Below are 25,129 nucleotides of genomic sequence, written 5' to 3' on the forward strand. Positions count from 1 at the left end.
ATTAGCTGCTATTTCTAATAGCTTCAGAAAATGAAACTTGTTTTAAATGTGACAGTGGTGTGAGAAAATAATCTGCTTTGAGTAGCAGATATTCACCCCTGCTGACAGAAGTGGAATGTAAATGCCTGCATCCTTATGTTTCCACAGGCTCCTCACACACTCACACACTCGCTCGCTCTCTCGCTCGCTCTCTCTCTCACTCACACAAAGAGTATTCTCAGTCTTGTCTGATATTTCAAGTAAAATTAGCAGAAAGCCATTTCTGAAAAAAACAAATCAAGGAACCCATGCAGTTTTGGCAGAAAACAATGCAAATGTAGCATAAAACTGCAGATATTGAAGATCATAATACTGCAAAATTAACTTTTCCTGAACTTGATTCACATCATTTAAATCCTGAAGACTCTGAATAATGCTGCTGTTTTATTAACCACATGTAGAGATGTATTCCTCCCTAATTTTGTTTTGGTTTATTATCATCATCACCCAGCAAGGCTGCATCTCATTTATTTAGTTGCAAAGAATGAAGACTTGAGTTTGGAGGAGAGCCGATTTCTTAAAAAAAGAAAAAAAAAGTTAGTTGCTTCAGGCAACAGTCCCTTTGATCTGCTCATTAACACTTTTCAAATGTTCGAGTGATGTGGGCATTAGGAAATGTCAGCACCAGAGCCTGAAGCCAGCTTGATGCGATCATATGTTCTGATATTGAGGGAAGAGTGAAAGAACTGTCAACAGTGAACTGCTTTAAGAAAAAAAGGAAGAAAAGGAAGAAAAAGGAGTCCCCCCACCCCAACCTGTAACTGTACGTGGACTTCACATAAAGGAACACTGTCAAGACTGATTCCTAGCAAGGATGAAATAAGTGCCCAGACCACCCAAAGCACACAACTCTGACGGCCTGCAGACAGTAGGAATTACATACTTGTGGCTCCAGATACTCATTCTGTTCTGCCTGTAACACCTTTCTCCTCTTTTCCATTTGATTCTAATCTATGTGACATTTTTCAGGCTTGAGGGCTGCTGCTTTCTTCCTCGCTCCTGTTACTTGTCCCATGAAACTGAACATTCCCCTCTGCCAGGCAAGCAGGCTCAGCGGAAGGGAAGAGGAGGTCCTGCTTAGCCTAATGTGCTGCCCCTCTTGTGAAGGACACCGGCACCAAAGCCCGAGGTTCTTAGCCAAAAGTGGTGATGACACATAATGYGAGCACATCGGATGCAGGAGAGAAGGAAAAAGAATGGGAGCACAGTATAATCTGAGGAAACAAACATCAAAATGAAAAGAAAGGAAGAGTCAATATTTGGTAATAGGGTCAGTGTAAAAGTATGTGGTTTTGGAGCTCTGTATTGTTGTAGCAGTGAGCCCTAAAATGACCTTTTATTTTAAAGGAAATAAGATATCCGTGAGAGGTGGGACAAAACAACAGGGCACCAACATTCAAGGCGCTTTGGATTTATTGCTCCTGTAGAAGTCAGACTACTTTTTAACAACAGCTCACTGATACACAGCTCGAGACTTCCCTTAAAATAGACATTTACTGATATTACCAAATACTATACCCAGAAAAGATGTTCAGGATAAATTACCATGCCTTAAAGTAAACATCAGGGAGGAACAGACCTAAGCACAAGGTGAATCAGATTCCAAGGGCATTTTCCCACCACTGAGAGCGGCTCTTTGTGGAGATACACAAGTCAGCTCCACACAAGAGAAGCCAGGCTAATTACCCCACATGGAGTCCTGCACTGATGTCACTGTGCATCTTCTGGCACCCAAGGTAGTATCACTGCTCTGCAATTCATTATACAGCAGAGCTATTTCAGTTAATTGGGAGTTAGCTTAGGTATTCCTYCACAGCTCTGCATGATTCATTTATATACACCTGTAATGTAAACTGAGCTCCATTCCCTTCCAGCTGCTGCAGCTAATATTTTAATGTATTATACTGGCATAGCTACCGTAAGGGCTGGAAATCAGCACTGCAGAACTCTACAGTTGACTTTTCTCTTGTATGACTCTGACATAAAAATACAGAAGGTGTCTTACTGATTGTCATTACAAAGTCATCACTGTAAACAGAATTTCTGCTCTCAAGGGACTGAGATACTGCAGTCACTTTTTACTGTAATGAAAGGAAAATACACAGGGTATCAAGATTTACTACACCATGGGAACTGACCAGCATGGACTTCTGAACACTGGCTGATGTGACAAGTATTTTGATTTTTCACTAGGCTGTACATGTGTAAACCTGACTCTGAAAAAATCACCCATTTGGCAAATGATTAAAACTGTATGTACAACTGAATATGATGTGATCTATAGAACTTCCAATCGTAAAAGACTGATTCTGGGCTTACATAAATTAGACATGCATGGATATGTTCTGACTGACAGTGATATTCAGCTAGTGACAAAAAGCCAAGAGTTTTAGTGAGGCAACTTGTTCTGAGAGCAATTAAGAACTAAAGGAACATTAGGTTTCCTGATATCARTCAACTCAAAGGTAAGTGTGTTTGTTTTTAAAATAAAAAAGAAAAGCTTAAAAAGTCAGTAAGAGGCCAAAAGTCAGAATGGTCTGTTTCAGAAAAGCAGCTCTTAAGAGGGGATAATATGATCACTCTCAACAGACTGTGAACAAATAGTAAAACACAACTCACTCAAAGTCATGGATTTTTTTAAGAATYCTGTAGGTGTCTACAAATAGCTCAAAGGAGACACTGAAAGAAAAGTTACCTGCCTTAAGATTTCAGTTATATTTCACCTGCATATTTTTAAAATAACTAGTCTTTGAAACACAAAACGTTTGCTTTTCTACCAAAAAAAGTCTGCTGGAATATTATTTCCTTCAYATCCTCCATCTCCCTACCACACTGCCTCAGATGACAGAGCTGTGGAAAACGTCTAGCTGTAGACATTTTCTATCTGTAGAAAATGTAGAAACTAAGAAGTATGAAGCCTACCTATGAATTGAAGTGAGCCAATTATTTTAAAATAAGAAAATGAGCAGCTTTCTTCTGATTGATTTGTATTTTTCCTCTTCCATGAGAAGGTTCATGAAATAAACTATTGCTGAAGGAAAACAAGTAACAGACAACCTTCCTRGGTTTCTGATGGAACTGTACTGTGGAGAGTGAGCCCGAAGAGAGACTCTTTTAATAGAGAAGAGCTAGTAGTTCTCTCTCAGAAACCACAGACCATGAGGARGCAAACGGGATGAAGACTTCTTGTTCTAGGCTAGCCTGGGGCATAATGGACCACACCAAAGCTTTTGATTATGAGAGCTTCAGTGTGGTCAGCAGAGAAGACCGGTTCTTCTGCTGCCCTGCTTTCCACAAGCCTGAGACAAGTGCACAAGGAATACAGTGACAGCCTGGAAGCAATCTCCACTTCTGAAGTCCTCAGCATGTCATTGAACTGAATGGGTAGTAAACTTCACCAGTTTAAAACCTCCAACATGCAAGGAGATGGAGGRAGACTAGCGAAGCAGCATTGTTTGCTGCTAGAAGGATAAAGAGCGTTCATTATTCAGATGCAATGAGATGTAATGTGTGCAAGATGAAAATTTAATTTTTTGCAAGGGATTAATAAGAGAACAAGGGATTTCCAACTTGAGAGCCCATAATGGACTACAAATATCAATTTTAGTGATAGTACTTTTAAAATGGTCCTTGATTTCAGGACAACATCTGTGTACCATTATGGCCAGCAACTTTCAAATAATAGAGAAAAGGCTTTTATGAAAGATTTCACAGAAATGTAACACATCTGCTCACTCAGCAGTGAGCAGCACATCAGCCTGCTGATGCTGGTTCATGTGTGTGCAGGTCTCTCTGAAATCCAAAAGTACTGCTAAGAGCACAGTCCACAGCGTGTAAACTGTTCTCTTCTTCTGTTTACAGCATATCACTGATGAAAGAAAACTGCCTCAACAGATGGCTCATGTCACATATAACTCTCAGACTTAACCTRTTTCCTATTGTATCTGTATTTCCCAACACAGTATGAGTTATGATCATAACTCACATACATACAAAGACTTTTTTCTTTTTTAATATTCTTTACTCACCACTTTGCAACAGAGGGGCCAGAACCACCAGAGAAGACCGAGCGCCACCAAAAGTAACAGCACAAGAACAGCAATAAGTGCTGCTACTCCACTCGACTGTGAAGAAAGCAGAAAGACAATGTCAGTAATGTTGCAAACAATTCCTGTCTGGTTTTCCCACTCACCCCAGAACAGCTCTCTACTGACTGACATAACCAAACAAATGGTCCCACTCATTGGCTTCATTTCTTGCCAGCGTTCCTCAGAAAAAAAACTCTTTACAAAGGATCAGGAAGCGGTCTCGACCAAATTCATATATGGTGCAGATTCAGTGACACCTGCCAGTGTAAGTCTCTTCAGTTCCACCAGATATGGCAGCAGGAAGACTAGGACACTTCACAAGGTGTTAAAATTGTTAAGTGAGCCATTGGTTAGGGATTACAGGATCAAACTAAAAGCTGCCTCTGGAAAGGCTATTGTTCATTCAAAGTTAGTGGCCATTGGGAGGAAAGAGGTAGAAAGAGAATCTGATCAGGGCTGCAGAAGGCTCTGTGTGAATGAAAAAGCACTCCAAATACAGCCCTGAAGCTTTCAAAGGCAGCCTGCTCTGCAGGGACAAAAATCCCCAGATGTCTACCCAGATATCAACCAGCTGTCTGTTGGGTCCAGCATCTTGGTCTGTTTGCACCCTCTGTTACAGCAGTAACAACTCTGGCTTTTTAGGCAGAAAATGCCAAGAAACCAACTGTTAAGACACAAATAGAGAGTGTCCTTTTACATCTGTGGATCAGAAGTGCCCTTCTCCTCTCACAAGGACTCAGGTCTGTAAGGATGGGTGGACGGGTGGAATTTTAAGGAATCTTTGCTAACAATACAGATATTCTAGTCAGGCTTTTATGCTTATGGCTCACACGTGGGCAAGTAATAAGCCAGACTACTAATTCACAGTGCACAGACTACACCACAGTAACTGCCTTTGGAGTAGTGGCATTTGAACCTGAAGCCACCTAAGAAATTCTTTGCAACTTCCATTGCTTCCRGTACATACTGCTTTTAATGAATAGGTGACTAGACCATTTCCCACCGTCTCAAACCCACATCCTGTAGGTACTTTTCTTCTTAACCCTTTATAGACTGTGCTGCTGTTCTTGTTTAGAACAGCACTGAGAGAAAAATGTAACAATGGCCTTTTGAAAACAGAACTTACTCAAAATTCAAAATTCAGCTGGGGAAAAAGGAAAAGATGAAAAGGACAGGGGAGCATCTGGGGAATCACCGATGCTAGAGTGCAGCACGAATAATTCTATCAAAGTGAGCAAAGTTGTACTGGAGATGAATTGTTGCAAATGAAAGGAGAAGCAGAGCTTTATTCAAACTGTGTGTAGGTGACCGTACATACACCAGGCAGTGAAGCACATGCAAGAAAAAGACAAGGTGCATGCCTCAATGCCACTTTTGTTTGTTTTCTCTGCAGCAGTGTGTGTTTGCTGGGGGAGGCTGGAACTTGTAACTCTCATATACCAACTAGCCATCAGCTGCTCAGCCATTAGAATTAGTGGAACAATTCTAGCAGTGACCCACTTCTTGCAGTTGCCCATCTGCTACTATGGAAACCGCAGTTCTCCTTGCATTGAGCTCTCTTTGCTGCAACATGCATAAAAGACAAAAAAAAAGATGATCACAAGTACTCTACTGTTTTTCCTGTCAATGCACATCTGTACTCACTCTGTTTCCTGTTAGTGAAAACTTTCAACCACAGAGAAGCAATGGAGGTGTTCAACAGAGGGAGAAGGGAAGTATTTTACCTTACCCAGCAATTTGGTATCATCTGCTTTGCATCAGTGCTTTATTTTTACCTATGTCTACATTCTTTGCAATTTTTTAGGGGGCACGGGGACATACTTAACATATACTGGTTTCTCTGAAAGAACTAAGATAAAGAGAAAAGCAGTATGCTGCTTGTCTCCAGCATCCTCCTGTGACCGTATTGTCCTGATGTTATCACACTGAGAGGCTGCATCATCATGTTTTGGTGTAAGATTGAGATGCTTACAAATTATAAAGAGGCCTTAGGCACAGAAACATGATTTAGGTAGTGTGTGTTTCTTCAGCTCTAAATTCATTTATGCTTTCTTCCTCAAACTTAAGAGCTGAGCTGAGATGCATTTGACTTCTGCAGTCACCCAAGTACTTAGTTTTAAAAGGAATGGGAGAAAAAAATACCAGTTTTTCTCTTTCAGGTTAATTACCTGTGAGTGATGCGTATGTGCCTGACAGGAAAGCTGCACTAAAGTCACACTTCTAAATGAGACAAATTTAAAGAAAAGCTGTATCAATTTGTCACACATTTTCAAAACCCTATTCCTGCACAGTGTTTTCATATCTAACTGCAAGAATGTTAAATATCATGACTAGGTAATAGGGAAGACAGAAGCAATAAATGGACAACAGAAAAATGGGATCAGAAATTCCATATATTGAGTTTCCAAAGGCACTAACTGTAAGTATGGGGTTTATCCTAAGAGCTGTTTCTAACTTGTTTTTTTTTCCCTAAGCCTATGATAAAAACATAGGAGGATGTTCACACTACCTAACCCTAGGCCTAACTTGGATACTCCAGCTTGTGCTTTAACGTAGACCATCTCCTCATTAACAGGGCTGAGAGCCTAGACTCCTTATTTAGGCACCTAAATTAGGTATCTAAAGTTATACAGAGTTAATATCCTCCTGCAGGATAATTACCTTCCATGCCCAGGCTGAAGACCTTAGGTTCTGCCTACTCGGCTTCAGCCTGCTCCCACCAATCCTATGAAGTGGAACTGTGCTGGGATGGGACCCCCAAGCAACTGTGTCACACCTGGCTCTTCTGACATAATTCTGTTTATAGTGAGCAAGTCTCTAATGGCATGGAAGCTTCCCAATATTTTCAAAGCCACAGCTGTTCTAATATATTTAGTGAAATATAATTCAAAAGCTATAGCAAAGCATAAGACCAGAACATATAAGGAACACACAGCCACTGCTTGGATCACAGGATAGAGCCAGCTGAGGTAGCCTGGGGGAGGAGGAGAATACCAGGGCTTTCCCTCTACATACAGTTCTGCATATGGTCTAAATCAGCAGCTCCTGAAGCAGCTAGCAAAACAGATGCAGCAGCAATGAAAGAAGAAACCCTTATTACAGAGCCTATGTCAGAAAGCAAGGATAAATCTCCCAGCCTGCCACATAAGGGATGCTTTTTACATATTATGTGGAAGTCTGGGATGATACACGCATTAATTCTTAACTTATGTGGAATCCTACAAAAAAAGGCATTCCTTAAATAAAGCCATCCAACACCTTAGTGGGAAGAATTAGGGGAACTGTTTCACCCAACTGCAGAAAAAAATCCCGTCTACAATCCCTCACTTCAAAACAGCTGAACCTTCCTTGTGAGTGTACTGGTTTTATAAAATGAAGTCTAAACATCTTTCAGAATCCTGAGGAAATGATTTAGGACATGTATTATATATGTGTGTGCATTTATATATTAAAAAATCATGTATCTTTAGATGTATATATTCTGTATGCATCTGCACACAGCTGTAGTTTTAAGATTAGGTCGTTTTGTATATTCTGCAGAGCTAATGGGGCTTGCTGTGCATTGAGGTTCTCTGCGCTGTGAGGTCACGCAAGGATAAAACCGTAAGAGAAACTGAATTTCAGTATTTTACATTGAATGATGTTAGCCATTTACTTACACACTCTGAAGCAGTAATTGTTAATGAGCTGGACATGAAAGACTGCCCTTCATTCAAACTCACCAAAACTTCTAGGGTTCTGGAAAGAAAGGAAAAAAAATCAGCAACCATAAAACAGTCAATAAGAGCACATATATGCTATGGAGGCACACATACTCCGCTGATCAGAGGAAGTGTTCTGAAGGCGGAAAAGGGGAGCCAGGGTCACTGAGCTGCACTAGATATGAGAAGTGACCTCACAGAAATCATAAAGCTAACATGGTCACTTTGTATCAGCGTTTCTAGAAAGCTCTGATGACTTAGAATTGACTAATATATTTAGCTGTCGTGGGGTTGTCCTTTGTGGCTTTCAGAAACCAATTTTTGGTCATTTCAGACCAAACTTGCTTTCCCTTGACCTATCCTGCTTAAAATGAGCTATATTAATAATTTGCAGTCTCCTGCAGGTATTGTGTTGATTACTATTCAGAAATAATTCTAGTCTTCTCAAAAAAGAAAGCTGAGTAGAGAATATCCTTTCTCTATTCCATGCAACATAAAATAATCTAAAAAGTTTTACATAAAATAATTTGAAGATCAATTGTAAAAACAGCATTGTTATGTCTGTTACATAAACATCTCTTTAGTCATATGCAGACATTATGGATAAAAATGTCGGATAATTATAAATGGTCAAGACTTTCTATAAATAGTACGTAAACACTGCATACAAATAGAATGTGGTTTACATTTTACAAATTAACCCTAGAAGAAAACAACACATGGTGAATGTTAAACAGAAGAAGACTCTTCAGCTTCTCTGGCTTGGATTCCCAAGATTCAGACAGTTTATATTATGCATAGATGTAATTAAATAAAAATATAGATATCCATGAACTAAAATGATTAATCATTTATACTGTTCTTCTTATATGTCATGAATTTTTATTCTGGCACAAATGCTTTAGTCAATATGGAGTTCAAAGCTATTTTAACTAATTTGGCTAATTTCTTTTTCAGTTTTAGTAAAAATGTAGTAAGTTGCTTCCACTAAGCTCATTTTTAAATGGTCTGTGTTATGAATAATTGATCTAAGGGAAAGAATAACTCTAATTTACTTCTAATTATTAATGGAGTAAGTGAACCAGAACAGAGAAAATAAAAAATTAATTAAATTTCCTCACGACTAACTAAAAAAACAAACTGCAACAAAACTTTTTAATGATGAATTTTTGAAATGTGCCATTTCTTATTATTTTTTTACTTTCAATTTCTCACATTGCCAATTTAATGAGAAATCCTGCAGGATTTTTCAGCAAGACAATCCTGCTCGAGTCTGGCTGGCAAAACAATCCTATTGACTTAAGCGGGAGAGGATATCATTCAATGCACTTTGTTGAACAGAGAAGGACTTAAGTACAAGCTGTGCTGTTGAAACACGGCCTAAATCCTGACAGGTGTCCTAAAATAAATTTGGATGTTTAGACTGTTGAACYTTTCGGAAATTTGCACAACATAAAATAACACAAAAAGCATTTTTCTGTCCAAGTCAGTGACGTAGAGTCCAGTCAAGTTAATGTGACTCCAGTGTCCTGGGGTCACATCCTCTTGCACCCTGGTCATACTGCTGCATTAACTATGAGTGTACATACATTTGTATTTATGCAGCCCATAAATACAAATGAATTCATAGCACACAGAAGTATTTTTGGATGGCAACTTTTTAGTTAAGTACAAATTCAAAGAGGAAAGCTTAATCTCTGAAGTGTTTCATTTCCCCCCCATTAGCCCTGTCTTTTTAAAGAATGATGCAGAGTTATATGCCACAGGCTGCACATCAAATTTTGAAGTTGGTTACACCCAAGAAAGGGCATTCATTGTGGTTTTGTTTCCTGAACATAAAAGCTACTATTTAGCCCTTCTACTTTTGCAGAACTTGCCTGAGTAATAGAGGGTGTGTTCCCACTGAACAGTGCCATAATTGGGATTATACTGTTTGGTCCAAAGCCCAGTGGCACACTAAGAACCTTTTCTAAATATGCTAACTTGCAAATGTAGTACACTGAGTAATTTGGATTTCTAAATTAACATATCACATTCTGACAGTCTAAGGATCTACATACATACACCTTTACATACTTCATGTGTGGACTTTATTTCCCATACTTTAACTGTGTCTAAATACATTTTAGCTTTTCCTCAGCTCTTCTTTTATCCTTGTTTGAAACCATTTCTGCAGTCTCTTGTTGGGCAAAACTCCCACTGAGATCAAAAATAACTTTGCTTATGCACTGGTGAAGATGTGCTGCATCTGGTCACTAGCATCTGACTAAAGTAGCATCTGCCAGCTAGTGGGGTCAAATTCCCAAACTGCTTTCAGATGCTCAGTTTCCTCAATGCCCTCACTTCAAAAAATGTGAATGTGAATCCTGTATTTCTTACGGATTTTCTTCTCCTATCCAATCAGTTCCCTTTGCTGCTTGGTGACATCTTTCTTTCTCCTGACCAATGTGTGGTCTTGTTAATCAAGAATACTTTCTAATATCATTTCATCATGTTTTGTTAATCTCTGGCAGTTTGTTCATTTGCTCAACACGCTACTACCAGTCCCAAACATACAAGGTTGAAAAGGAGGATGCTGCAGAGCTGTGTTCTAGTTCCATTCACTGATTTAAATGTTTTACTGGGGATTTAGGAGAAAAACTGTGAGTAGGGATGTGTGTACTCTGTTCTCTCGAGCAGCCTTCCCAAGGCCCAGAAGGGTAGTGTGCTGCTGAAAGGGCAGGGTCACAGGGACACGACTGTGGAATTTAAGCTCTTTTTCTTAGCTTCAGAACACAGCCATGCTCAGGCACCAGTTCAACTGGAAATAAACAATACCTGCTAGTGTGTGCGTTGGAAACAGATTCTCACAAACGGCAGAAAGATCTCAGGCCAGCAGACGTGCCCATGAAAAAGCTTTCCATTAACTGAATAGGAGCAGACTGCAAAGACCAGGAAGGCTGGCTGCTGAAATGGGGACTTTCCCTCTTTTTAGGAGGTGCGACTGAGCAAGCCGCTCTTCCCTTCTCTGGGACTGAACCCTGCTGCCAGCAAGATCTAAAAATCTGATTTTCAGTCACAGTAATGCCTCTTTACAGCATTCTGGCCACACAGTTTTCCCCARGAAAGGGCACCAGTAACACAGGTATCTAAATGAGAACTGGGCACAAAGCTGTAACTCCCACTGACTGCAGTAAGAGCAGGATTTAAGTCCCTGGTGCCATGTGCCACGTCGCTGCTGTCAAGCTTCACATTCCCCCAACCTTTAGCTGTCAGATGCGCTGACAGATATCCCAAGCAACAGGCTMAGTGAACACATCAGCTATCAACTCAGATACACTGCAGTAGGAACAACCAGTTTCTGTATCAACTTCCATTTTGATACACAGCTGCAGGGGTGAGCCATTTGAGATTTTTTTTTGTAGAGTTGATCACCCTCATTCAGTTCTAGAAGCTACAGAGTGAACTCATACAGATAATTATCTCATCTTCAAAAGGATGGACCTGTCAACATACAAAATCACTTCCTTCCTGAAATTGTCATGTCTGCAGGGTATAAGACACGCACTTTTTTCATCCCTTTATAACCCACCTGTTTGGTGGGCTSTGTGTGCTTCAGATTCATCTAAGCAATCCCCCTTCAATTTGGAGTTCAWAAAGTACTACTGACACAACTGCACATACAAAAATTGGGCAAAATCCTACTATATTGYGCTCTAGTTCTTCATTCATTCACAAACAGTCAAGAAAAAGACATATACATAAATACATCCATTATTTACTAGTAATGGTTCACGTGTACAAGGCTTTTAGCTCAGCATTCTGCATAAACTGTACAGTGTTTTGAAAATAAAATGACATTCAGAAGTGATTTCAGCTTTTGGGCACCTTCATTTCCAAACGGTGATTTTCAGTGTTAATGCTCTGTATTTTGTGAGCATCCTAGTCCTTCAGTAAGATCTCTGCAAAGCTCAAGCCAAGAGCTGAAGCAGCCTATGACACCAGTTAACAGCTCTAAATCTTTGAACCTCTACTGAGATTTCTTTCTGTAGACTGGAAGAATCCAGTTTAAAGGGACAGGACACTGAAGTGATTTTTCCTAACTTGGAACGCAGGGAAGGAGCAGCACGGATTTTGGTCATATGGTTAGAAGACCRTACCCTCAGTCTCACTGGCAGAAGTGAGTAGAAATGCCTCAAAAATGCCTTCACAGGCATTAAATGCTTGGTTGTCACCACAACCAGGTATTCTAAGTTTGTACGGGCCGATCTTCCAGCAATTATGTATTTCTGTGATTTACATGATTATATCCATAGTGTCTTAATTGCTTTCCAAACACTCAAGAAAAACTGTTTCTCCTTCTGCTGAAATAAGTATGAGGAGAGAGACATGAGGTGAGAGGGTRCCAGTGTCCCACCCCACCGTTGTTAGAAAAACTGTGCTGGCTTGTGTGAGGCCCATGTTTGAACCATCATTGCACTTGATTCAGTGTGACTCTGATCACACGCAAACAACACAGGTATGCACACAAGAGCACATTTTCCCTGAACTAAAATAGACCTTTTGACACAAGCCAATTTTTGCAAATAAAGGTTAGAATGATAGCAGTTTGGTTCCAGAATGGAACGAAAACAATTATCGAACTCTTAAAAGTTGCTGCAAAAGGAAGTATCTGCTCAGGTCAGCCCCGATTAAAAGCCACAAAGAACCAGGAAGCGCAAATGTTGATGTTGCTGTAGCAACCCAAGAAAACATTCTCCAGCCCCCCCCCTACTAAAAGCTCAGCTCTGCTGCATGACACATGCTGCTTGGTTTATGGTGTGGATTTTATGTATGTGCACATGGAGAAGAAAAGCAGACCCCGAGGCTAATAATCAGAGGTTCTAATAATTGAGGCCCACTCACTCTGAGCACAAATATCAAAGCCTTCTTCAGTTACACCCAGAACACAAGGAATCAGCCAGCTTCTCCACATCTAGCCTGAAAAGCAGGGCTTCAGGAATGAGCCTCCAGGRAAGAGCAAGCACAGCCCTTCGCACTGTTCCTCAAAAACCCAGCAGTGCCCAGCTCCAGCCTCCTTCCAAGGCTCCTCTCCAGGATTCGCTTTCACATCTCRCGATTACTTCTGACACAGCACTTAAGTGGACTCAAGGAGATGGCAAGCTTGAACTAAGAAGCAYGTGTAATTAACAGCTTGTGCAGACATTCACAAACTCAATTCCTTTTTTAYGTAACACAGGCCTAATGTGCAATTTTCTGGTGGTCCATACTTTTAAACATGTTTTTGTAATAGGAAAAACTGTGTGGTGGGTTTTTGTTTTTGTTTTTTACAGCTCACAGGCCTTGTTCAAAGTGGAAAGGTTTTTCCTATATTTTTGTCTGTAAAGTGTCATCTTTGGGGTAGCAATCAATCCTGGAAAACTTGAGTCTAAAAAGGCTTTTAACAAATGTTCTTATTTATGACTGAAGGAAAACAGAAGACTCCTGCAACTTTAAACTGCATCCGTCAGGGACCACTGGCCAGTCTAATAAATATTTTACAAAAAACATGCAACTTGAAAAGTCTCAACAATCACAGTTCTTTCCTTCCTTCATGTCCAGTGCCATTTTATTGTTGCAGAAGAGGAACATGGCCCATTGCCATATGTCACTACAGCTCTGGTCTAAGGAATTTCATACCCTGTGAAATACAGCTGACATTTCAATCCACAGTAACCTATTTGCAAAGTATTCATTTGCTCCTTACTTTATGAGTATCCAATAAAAGACTGCCATTTTATGATCCATTAAAAAAGATGAAAAAATTAAATAAAATTGTGAAAGACATTTGCTGGAAGTAATAAATAATTTACCTCCAATTTTCACGCACTGAAAATTAAACTGGCAACTGCTCAAAAAGTTATTAAAATTATGGTGACTAAAGGTATTTTAGAATCAAGTGCCAGCATTAAACTGTTGTACATAGTAGGAAGGAAAAAAATAAATTTATGTATTTAAAAGTGTGCCTTCTCTTAAAACAACTACCTCCATGAATTACATGTAGCTTTATTAGACAGTTGATGTTGGTAGGCCAGTAATAAGTATGTGTGTATAAATACACATAAAATATATACATATATGTGTACAAATATGGGTGTGTATGTATCTATATATCCATATTTACATACCCATAAATACATGTGTGTATAAGCACACATATATATGTATGTGTGTGAGTGTGTATGCATACCTATATTTTATGTATATCTCCATACAAGAATCACATGCTGAAAAATCAGTTGCAGTGGTGGAAGAAGGATTTCGTGGCATCGCTGATTTAAGTATCATTTTTGTATGCCTGTCACTTTATTCCCATGTAATTTATCATCTCCTACACAATATTCTGACAGCACAAAGGGATACTAAAGTCACCGTACGTACTTATGATGGTCACCTGAAAGATGGGGCAACTGGAACATGCTGTGGCCGATGGTAGCACTCCCAGCTTTTTACCCATCAATAATCACAGCATTTTGTAGCTGGAACAAATATATGTTCTTATTCAGTGCCAATATTTCATATTTTAGAATTTGAAAGAAAGGCTCCATTACCAAACAATACTGACTTCACCTCAGTAGGTGGACTAAAATTTTTAGTGCAAGGCRAAGTGGCCTCTGTCGTGCCATCCCTCATTTTCTGCCTGAAGGCTGAAAAGCAGCTGTAGTGGCATGCACAGGGAGACAGTTAACGCTCAGCTATAGGGTAGGGGAGACAGCCTGAGGACTCTGAGAGCTCTGTGACGGTGACTCTGTGAGGTCTGTTCCTGGAGCATCAATTACAACAACGCTACTATCTCACTGTGTGGACACAGGGGACCCAWCTGACAAACCTGAGTTTGGAAATGTTGGCCACTATTTGCTGGGGATCCAAGCGATAGTCACACACAGTCTCACCAACCAAAGTGCAGAACATGCTCTGCTCTGTTAGTGGTTAGCAACAGTCCAGGGCTACAGATCTGACTGACCCTAGGGACACATCCCTGCAGTAGAAGGAGGCAGCACAAAGCCAGAGAGGAAAAATTTCAAGCCCTTTGCTTCTGGTTTTGTTGCTGTTCCTTGATCAAAAGCCCCAGCTGCACAAGAACACAGCAAGGTCCCTTGGAGCTGGGTTGCAGACCTTGCTTGCCAAATGTTTAGTGCATTTCCACTGTGCCAAGGGTCAGCTATGCCTGGGAAGCACAGGAAACAGTTTAATCCCTAGTGAATTAGAGTTTTACCGGAGACAGTTAATAATCTGCAATTATGATACATGGTCAGAGTTGTTTTCCTCCCACCAACCACCAAGGCATAAAAATGAATATTTCATTTTTCCTGAGACTAGCAAGACCTCCGCTGTATGCAAATCATTATGTGTAAGGGGTTTTTTGGTAAGAATTAATACAAACTTTTTGTTTTACTACTTCCTTGGTTTAGCTTAGCACTGAAATAAATTCAAATTACAGTTGTCTTAGGATCCCTGCTCATTACCCCCGGCACTATGTAGCCTTCTCAGTAGATGGCTCAATATACTGTGTATTTGGGTTTGGCTTTTCATGTGAACTGATGGAAGGGCAGAGATCCTTGAACACCTCACTGCCTGGAAGCGCTTGTGAACTTGACRGAATTGGAAGCCAGCATTGCATTAGCTCTGATCTCATGGAATCATGGGAACCTGCAGTTACATGGTATGAAATGTCATTATTATGTTAAATTAGTCTATTAATTCAGCTCAGGATAGTATGTCCACTGCATAATATTAAGCACTTAGTTCTGCTCACGCACTCTTTCCTAATGCTCTGGGAACACAGTGTGCCCTACTGAGGAACGTGAAGGACTGCATTAGAAATTACTACTGATCTTAACATCAGATCCATATGTCTTAGGAGCCAGTTAGCCTATACAACTCATTGAGGATGTTTCCATCTGTGAATAGTTCCCATTATAATCTAATTGTGTCAAACTAAATGTGTTTCTAAAATATTTTCAGAAGGTAATATTTATAACAGACATTAGGCCTAATCCAGCCAAATTTCTTGTTCCCTCCTACCCAGTTCATTTCTCTAGCTGTTTTTGGGGGGTTACCACACGAGTAAGCAGTAATTATTAAGTATTCTCTTTTTGATTTTTGTCCTCCATGGAACAAGATCTCTGCACAGAACAAGGCAGCTGAAGTGCTGGTGCTGAAAACAAATGCCAAGTCTCTGTGCCTTTGCAAAGAAAGCAAGCAGTCCAGGTGGCAGAGGATCTGATTCACCTCGACCCTCTCTACTCAGTGAGGTGGGGAAGAGGTGCTATTTACATGGAAGGATGATGTTAACAGCAAATAAATGGTCATCATTAGCCACGAATACATCTATACTGGAGAAGTATGGCAGTCACCTGAGAATTAGAACAGGTGAGAACAACTTAAGTAATTTGCTGATGGCATCCCATCAGTTTGTGAGCACAGTGAAGCCATATGGCTGACTGAGGCAGCAGGCAAGTCAAAAGGAGGCAAGCATACCTCCTCTCCTCTTTTGGGGTTGGCTGTTGTTACTCTCTTAGCACTAGGGGACTGCTCAGCCTTTGTTTGCAGGAAGGAGAAAGGATTTACAAAGGCAAACGTGGGAAGTGAGGGTTGGTGTTTATCCTCATGGCTAGTACCTTATTCTGGAGGAGCTGACTACCTATTTTTCTTCATCAAGCACTTCTTAAGGTACAGCTATACAACCAGTTACTGGAAGGTAACTGTTCATGTTCATTTATTGTGCATTTGCTTTCCCATAGCAATGAACAGTACTGTCTTGAATGTGAAGCATTTTAACCCATAGACTATCTTTTAACTGGGAAATCCTATTTAATGCTAATTGCTACTCTTTTCTCTAGGGACAATGTTGTTCAAGCAATATATAGATGCCACCCAATTTAAAGGCTGGGGCTGAGATTTTCAAAAATGGGTCCTTAAACCCATCCTTGAGTACTTCAACAAGCTGCCTGACTTTGAAGTGGCTAAGTAGAATCAACTTCCATTTCTAATAATTTGGGCTTTTTCTTTTGTGGCCAAATCAGTCCCTTATTTTAATTGTTACAAAAATTATGTTAATGCTATTAAGCTCACAATACCAGAAAAGGAAGGTGGTTGTGTAGTTTGTTAGTCTGGAAAAGAAGATGCTCAGCACACACCATGAAATATTCATCATCTCTTACATAACTCTGGAAGGTGCATAGGTCAATTTGCAGATCGCATTCAWTTTTTTTGCTTTGGGACTTGTTCCCTGCACTTGCAACATGCACTTCAGAATTTCACTTTTTTTAGCAAAGGGGAAAAAGTCATTAATCTTATTTAAAATTAAAATTCCAGCTGTAACTATATGGAGGGAGAACAGTTATTTCTTTCACCTGGTTTTCAGCTACACAATTCAATGTGACAAGAAAAAGCCCAGCTAAGTTAAACACAACTTTTCTATGTACTCCTTACTTGGACAAATTTTCTACCCATGTTTATGTACCTAAGTAAATTATGGGTTTGGCTGAATGAACAGGTAATCTCATGTTTGTCCGTACACTGTGTAAATCACTCATATGGGTATTTGAGCATTTGCACGTAGCTTATGTGGGAGGTATACCCAGTCTGACTTGTGAAGAGCATCATTTAAATATATGTTAGGCTTCTTTTGTAATAGGCAAAGAAATTCTGAATGTGTTATCTACTTCACATTCTCTTTCCATCTGGTATAAGGAATGCTGAAAGACAAAGGCTTTTTTTAACTTAGAATTGTTATTAAGTTACAAAATCATGTAGAGTTGAAAGGTTGTGATGTAGGGTGAGCACAGCAGTGATATGCAGTTCTTGAATATGTGCCTTGCAGGCAGTATGGTTGTTGAACAGAAATTGTGTGCAAGAGAGGTATTACAGTGGGTGTGGTGGTCTGTTATGCCAACAGTAGACTCATAAGGCTTGAAAAACTGGTGCTRGGTTAGGTGTAAATGTTAGCTTATTGCTCCCCTTTCTTTTAATGCTTGCAGTGTTAGAAGGAAGTACAATTTTGTAATCTTAACAATAAGTTAACGACACTTTTTGTGTGGGAATCTAAATCTGCTTATCATTCACGCCCAGCCCCCACTCGCACACATTTCCAAAGGCATTCATATGCCTCCTTTGAGAGAACTAATGATACTGTATCAGCTCTCTTTCTATTTAGATATTTATTTCATATTTGCTTGAAGAATCAGGCCAATGTTTTTGAAAGCACATTTAACTATACCATATGCCTACTTAAATCATCCCTATCAAACAAGTTGTAGGATGATGCTCTGGTTCATTCTGTTCTGTTTTCCCTTCCTTCACAATGTGTTTATGTATATTTATCCAATTTGTTCTGTTCTTCTTGCCAAATTGCAGGTTTGAGATCTCAACTATGCAGGGGCAGCTGTGCTATTGTTGATGCCTTACAAAACAAAGGTCACAGACTGAGCCCATATCACTAGAACTAATGACAGCTGCATGTTAACCATTATGGTATAGCCATGGAATGATCAGGGTTCATGGACTCTCAAAAAAATAAGCATAAATCTTACTTTGCCCTTTGGTTAGCATGGATTCAAGTCCATGCTCATTTTTAAGAAGTTATTTTTGTGCAAATTAGCCTCTTCAAAATACCCTGCAGTTTAGTTTATAAAAATAATTCCCCCCCCCACCCTTAGCTGGAAAAGAACTTGGAAAAAAAAACCCAACCACAAAAACCAACATTTGAAAACAACATGACAGCTGAGTGGGGAGGAATGATCCCTTTTACATATAACTAATATTAGTTTTTCTAATTTCTGTGATTGATAAGATTTACCGGCTGTTCCTGGCTAGGAAGCTATTGGTTATATAGGCTACCACAAGATGCCAGCTCCTTCACAAGAAGGTTGTTTCCAAACCCAGCCCAGCAACTCCAAGTGATGAAACATCAGGGCGGGACTGCTTCAAATGCCCTTTGTTTGGCGAGAGAGATCAATCTGCAAGACTTGTGAATTCAAAACTATTTGCCCCTTGGGTGGCCTGACATATTATTCCTTCATCTCCTGCTGCCTTTCAGACCAGAAGCCAAGAGTCCAAAGCTATTTAAAAGGATGTTTCTTAGAGCTACACACAGCTTTTGAAATACCAAAGAAGTGGGAATGTAATAGATGGAGCAGACTAATGAGATGAGGCACATGTCCATAGATACAGCTCTGAGACTATACAGCTGGCTTTGAGGCTGTCTGTCTACGGCTACCTCACCAGTGTGCTGTTAATTATTTAAAAGAGAGCACTGGGGAAACTACCATCACATCTGTCACCCACACACAGGCAGAATCTTCACTCATTGCAGGACCAGATGTGTTTATTTGAAACATATACTAACTAGCTACTTAATGGGTTAGAATTATTAGCCAGAAGTTAATTAGGCAAACATATTAAACATCAGTCACCTTACACAGCATCACTTTTTTAACTCCAATTTCTTTAGAGGCATTATCACCCAAAGAAAAAAGAGAAAAATCAAACACTCCATAAAGGGGCTGCAGTATAAGATAATAAATTTATGAAATCTGATGATCGTGTACTAATGTCACATGAAAACAGCAGTGCCCTAGGCAATTGCTTTAACCATGTGAAAAACACTGTCTCTGAGACACTAACACATGAGAAGGAAGCAGGGAGGTTTGTTTTAGCACCTACAGGTGTTAGAGAAGAAACAAACTTAACAGTGGACTAAGTTTTTCTTAGGACAGTTAAGCCAAACCTTAAAAAGGATGGCTTCACTGCTGCTGCATATATTACACATATTCCAGAAGGAGCAAAACCTTCTGTGGCATCCTGCCTGCGTAATGAGCTTAGAAATGTTGCCAGCCAATGTAACGTGCTATTGTTCCCCAAGAGGTTAAATTCAGAAGCAGTTTTAAAAATTCTGGCTCCCAAGCTCATGTCACATGAAGAAGGCAATGGAGTAAAGGCATAAGATGCTCTATTTTTGGGCTAGTCCGAGGGGAGACAAAACAGGATCCTTTGTTAGCAACCAGCCCTGACAGCCATTTCATGAAACACCTTTCAGCTGCTCTTGAATAAGAACAGCTGTCTATAAAGCAAATGAGGTAATTTACAGGATGGAGCGCTGCAATCCATTCATCTCCACTATGCCTGGGTTTGTTTTCATGGTTGCCTACTCTTCCTTTTAACTCTGATGCTCGTATTAATAAAAATGGCACTGCCAAACTGGAAAGCAAGGCTCAAAGTACCAGTGCTCGGCTTTTGTGGAAACATCTTTCACTGAAAGCAACTTATAAACAGAGGTAAACATGAAGCAGCAGTTTGCTGCGTTTCCTGCTTCCAATTTGTTTTGAGAGATTGTTTACTGGGGAGGCAGAAGCTGAGAGCAGGAGCATCAGTGACAGCTTGGACATGGATTCCTGGGCTTTCAAATATTTTTGGAGCTAAAGGTTTGCCCTAAGACAGAACTTTGGCTTCCCTTAAGCTCCTATTGAGAGAAGCTCTCAAAGATGTGCTTAACTTTAAGCATACAGTTAATTCCCCCTGTCTTCCACCCTCAGTCCTGCATGTGATCCACAGCAGAAAGCCAGCAAAGTCAGAGCAGTTAATTCTGCCCTAAATCCATACCTCAAAGATGGTACATACTGCCAAAACTTGGGCCAGTGAGAGAAAACTCTTGCCTGCATTCAGGCTCTCTTAGACTACCAAAAAAGGTGTGTGTGTATGGGGGGGAGGGAGGGATGTATGTGTGTATATATATAATTATTTATTTATAAAGGAGGCTGTTTGGGCACTTAGAAGAAAATAGACTGAAGGCAGCTAATGTGACCTACCAAAAATGAAGACCCAGATAGGCATTTTTATAGACTTTTTGTAGGACTGACTTCTTGCTGCGAAGGGGCGAAACAATTGATTTCCTAAAAATAAGTAAAACTGAGATTTATTTACATCTGTAGAGAAGTTCAGAAATGTCTAAAGAGGAAGAGAGATGGATGCAATAGCTGGTTAAGGTACTTTCTGAAATCTGTTACTTAAAGGGTGAAGGTGCTACATAAAATAAGGAGATTGTGTCACTTCTTTCTTTTCTGATTCTTTTATTCCAAAGGGCAGAGGGACAAGATTTGAATTCTAAAGACAGGTTCAAAAGGAAAGAAGTGATAGACCAAAACCAAAAAAACTCAGATCTAAAGACCTGAGAAGTGACAGTGCGGAAAGCACACAATACTATTCATGTGTCTGAATTCCCTCTGAGCTGTCAGCTCATTCACAAATGAGAGCAAAACAAGCAAAGCAGCTGTTGTCAACAGGAAGAACAAAGACCTGAATGACACAGGCTCCTCCTGTGAGGAGTCTGGTTAATGGAGAACTAAAAGAATGTTTCAAGGTGGCATTTGCAGTTCAGAAATACCAAGCTATGTGATCCCAGAGATCATTTTTCCCTATACTTTCTTTCTAGGACTAAAGTTTTTACACTTTGTTACAGGAGTTTTAAGAGTCTGAGCTATTTATTCTCCAAATATGTTCAGAGTCTTATATGATGTGCTCAATAATATTGTATTTTCCCTTAGCAATTCCTTTTTGGAAAGTCTGGATGGGAAATACCTTTAAAGTTACCACAAAAATGATCTTGTGCTTCTCTTCCAGCTATTCCTACTGGCAATGTATTAAAAATGAATTCATGAACTGTAACAGATTCTCTCATGCACTTGTGTGTGCTTAATTTTAAGTAAACTGCACACTGGAGACTAAATTTGTCAGATACTTGAAAACCGGAGGCAACTAAGAATTTGGGGGATACAGAGTAGTAATTTTCCTTCCTAGCACACACAAATAAGTCCCATTTAGCTTTCATTCTTTAAGTGCCATCAGCTGTTCATTTTGGACAGGATGTAGGAAGGAGTAGATGTAAACTGAAGCCAACATGCCTTGAATGGAGGGCAAGTTAGGTCATTCAAGAACAGTAGCACAGACTATATCTCTGTGACAATCACAAATTCAGGGGAACTGTGAGCAAAGTTTCACTCACACTCAGATTTGTTCATCTGGGATTTGTCTTTCGGTTTGTTATTTGTTAAGCTTATAAACCAAAGGAGAAAGATACTGCCCGCTTGTACCCTACCATTCTACAGAGATGTAGAATGAAGTGCCATTCACTGGAAGTGTGTCAAAACTTGACTCAAATCATTGAGAGACAGAAACCACTGGATACATCAATGAAAGTAATGATCCCACTTAACTATGTGTTTGCCCTTTTGTTGGTGTGTTTTAGCGCATGTCCAGCTTACTGTATGTGAATTCAGGTGGACTAGTCAATGCATTTAAAGTTATGAGAAACTCATATGTCTTGCCAGACTGAGGGGTAAGTGCTCACTTCATTTTATGAGTTAATCTTAGGACAGATTCTTCTTATATTATTCAAATATTAATCTTGGAATAGACGCTCCCTATGAATTCAAGCGCAGAATCCATGAAGCTGAAGATGGCTGGCAACACTTCTGCTGCATTGAAAAAAGTTCTATAGTCCTTTGAATTATTTTAAGCACAATGATCATATCTCAGCCTCATTTCATTTTGAATAATTTACCTTCTAGCCTAGACCAAACCTTTCTTGCATTGCTTACATAAGTATCTGCACAAGAATATCAAATTGGGTTTTAGCATTAGGGCCAGCAAATCCCAGATCTGCTGCAATACTCCAGTGAGAAACAAGTTTAAACAATGAATTGGGAGAGTTAACTAGTAGATGGGTAAATATTTAACTACAAATGTTTCAGTAAAATATTATTTTGTTATGCTAGTTTAAAGTATTTTAGTATTGTCTTCAGCATATCAAATAAAAGGATTTGTAAATGTTTAGTAAATAAAAATTTTGTCCTGATTCTCTTTCCACTGAAGCCAGAGGGGATTTTACCACTGGCTTAGAAGAATAGAAGCCATCTGTTTGTGAAGTCAAGCCTAGAAATATGTTTTCAGAATGCATACTAAAAAGACTAGAATAAAATCTACAGTAGTGCAAAAACTTAGATTTTTTTTTAATATACCACAGTTTTTCCCCTGTGCTGGTTTTCAAAAGTAGAGGCAAGGGCTCTGTTTTCTTTCCGAAGTACTAAGATGCCAGAAACCTCTAAAGTACTCAAGTGATGATGAGGAAATCTCTTAGTTTGTGTTTGATTCCCTTAAGCTGTGGCAGGATGGCAAACTTGACTCACTTCTGAGCTGTAAGGATGAACTGATTGCCTCAGATATTCTGGAAGCGCCTCAAAATTTGACTCTGACATTTTCTATGCATTAGGATTTGCATCCTTTTTGTAAATCAGTCTACTTGGTTCTAATATTACACTGGCCCTCACAGTATGCAAGTGATTTGTCAAAGTACATGAAGCAAAGCAAATAAACTTTCCTGGGTTTATCTCCTCATCATCTTCCCACAGATTATATGATGGGACTTTTCCATTCGGTGTTCTTCTAGAGTCCAGTTTTTATAATCCATAGCTAACTCATGTAGGAATCCCAAGTAATTCTCATCTGTTAGCAAACCAGGGTTCTTTTACAGGAGCAAATCTGGTAAACAATGTCATTTTGCATCCTGGAAGAGCCATGATGCAAAGGTATTTCAAAGGGCACAAGCAGCAGCAGCATGTTGTCACCTTATGTAAGGGTTCCATGTCAATTTGCTATATGGTACTATGAGAAACAGGCTTTGAAAAGAAGGCTTAGTTATAAATCTGGGGATGGTATTATGGAGGCTTCTAAGCAAGTGCAGCCAGCAACTGGAAACAAAGTGGAAGCACGCCATGGCATCAGGCCAGGAGACCAGGGGTTTACCAAGGAAACATCTTGGCTACTTTGGCATCTTGCCTATTCCACATAGGTTTTATTGTTCTGCATTTGAAAACTGCAAATTCATCAGTCTAAGTGTCTCATACTACAGAAATATAATTAAACCTGTTACATGAGTCTTTCCCATTCACCCAGAAACCAAGCTGTACGTTTAGGAGCCACAAAGCTAACTTGGCTTTTCTGTTGTACTTAATTCCACTAAAAAGAGCACTAGAAAAAGAGCAGATCGGTTGTTGCTACATTAGCAACTAATATTAGCTCCACTACATGAGGAATTACTGGGAGGTATCCAGCAATAGTCTGAGTTGTGCCAATGGGAAGTCAAGAGTTCAACTATGTACATATCTTTCATAGCTGTCAGTCTTCTGCATAGCAAACTGTTTATCTCTGGGCCAAAGCTGTAACTGATTCAATATAGGGTTATGGAACTATGTTTTACATAATTGTAACTTTTGAAAAATGTTTTGGTGTAAACCTGTACAACTGAACACGCATTGTTTATGCATTCTTTCCTACAAACACTGCTGAGAATTGCGCTGTAATTAGGTGCTTGATCTGGACTGCAATTACAGTATGGTGCGTTGTCTATTTCAAAAACACTTCAAAGGCCAAACAAGCACCTTGCAGAACAAGAGAATACAGCATGTTCAAATAATTTGCACTGCGTTTAATCCATATCAATATTCTTGTATTTTGCATTCATTTGACAGGATATGCTATCTACATATTCTCAAACTAACAGGGTGTGAAAAGCACTTACAGGTTCAGGTGTTGGGGTGTTTAAAACTGGGCCTAATTTGCTGCTGTGCTTTTTCTGTTTTAAGGTCATGTAACTCCACTGAAATATTTGGCATGGAGAGGCAGGTTCTTAACCTGACGGATTTACGTCTTCCTGATGACAAAATTAGTTCTCTTACAGCTGCACATGGTGCTGATTTGCTTTAGCTAAGACAGCAGTTAGTTACAGCTGTTTTGTTGTACAGTTGGCACACAACCACATGCAGCCTAGCTCAACTGAAATTAGTAAAACTGTCCTGTGTAATATAATAGCAAAATAGTGCTGACCAACTGCTCTTGCACATAGGACAAGATCAGCGTTTTGCCTAGCTATTTGAAAGGCGACTTCCTTATCAGGAAAACACAACAGAATTAAACTCATCCCCTCCCTCTGCTCTCCAACATAACTCTCCTCCATGCTTGTTTTTCCTGCACTGCCATAAAACAGTGCTCACTCCCCAGAGATGAGCTTTGGCTGGTGCAGAGAGGCTGTGATGTCAGGCATTAACTGCAGCTCATCTGCAGTGATTCACCCCACTCTTCCGCTGGGGTTATTCGTTTAAATTTGTTGGGTGKTTTTTTTTTTCTTCCACTGCTTTCCAACTTTTCTCCTCCAGTTGCCATTTAATGCACAAAACAGATGTGCATTTGGGGTTTTGCTATCAGTCTTCTAGCAACTGAGGTTGTTGA

At 39.7% G+C, this 25,129-nt stretch overlaps 1 protein-coding gene across 2 annotated transcripts in view; it reads right to left on the reverse strand.

The window, feature by feature from the left end:
- The window catches only part of ANTXR2 (ANTXR cell adhesion molecule 2), a 122,718-nt gene that overhangs the window by 60,309 nt on the left and 37,280 nt on the right, over positions 1 to 25,129 (reverse strand). For both annotated transcript variants that reach the window (XM_026081624.1, XM_026081622.1), the window contains 2 exons: positions 7,787 to 7,865; positions 4,068 to 4,163 (listed from right to left, as the gene is read on the reverse strand). In XM_026081624.1, the coding sequence (XP_025937409.1) occupies positions 4,068 to 4,163; positions 7,787 to 7,865 (175 nt within the window). The remainder of the gene's footprint in view (positions 1 to 4,067; positions 4,164 to 7,786; positions 7,866 to 25,129) is intronic.

This window comes from Apteryx rowi, unplaced genomic scaffold (genome assembly GCF_003343035.1).
Source record: "Apteryx rowi isolate R43461 unplaced genomic scaffold, aptRow1 scaffold_557, whole genome shotgun sequence".
In the NCBI taxonomy this organism is placed as follows: domain Eukaryota; kingdom Metazoa; phylum Chordata; class Aves; order Apterygiformes; family Apterygidae; genus Apteryx; species Apteryx rowi.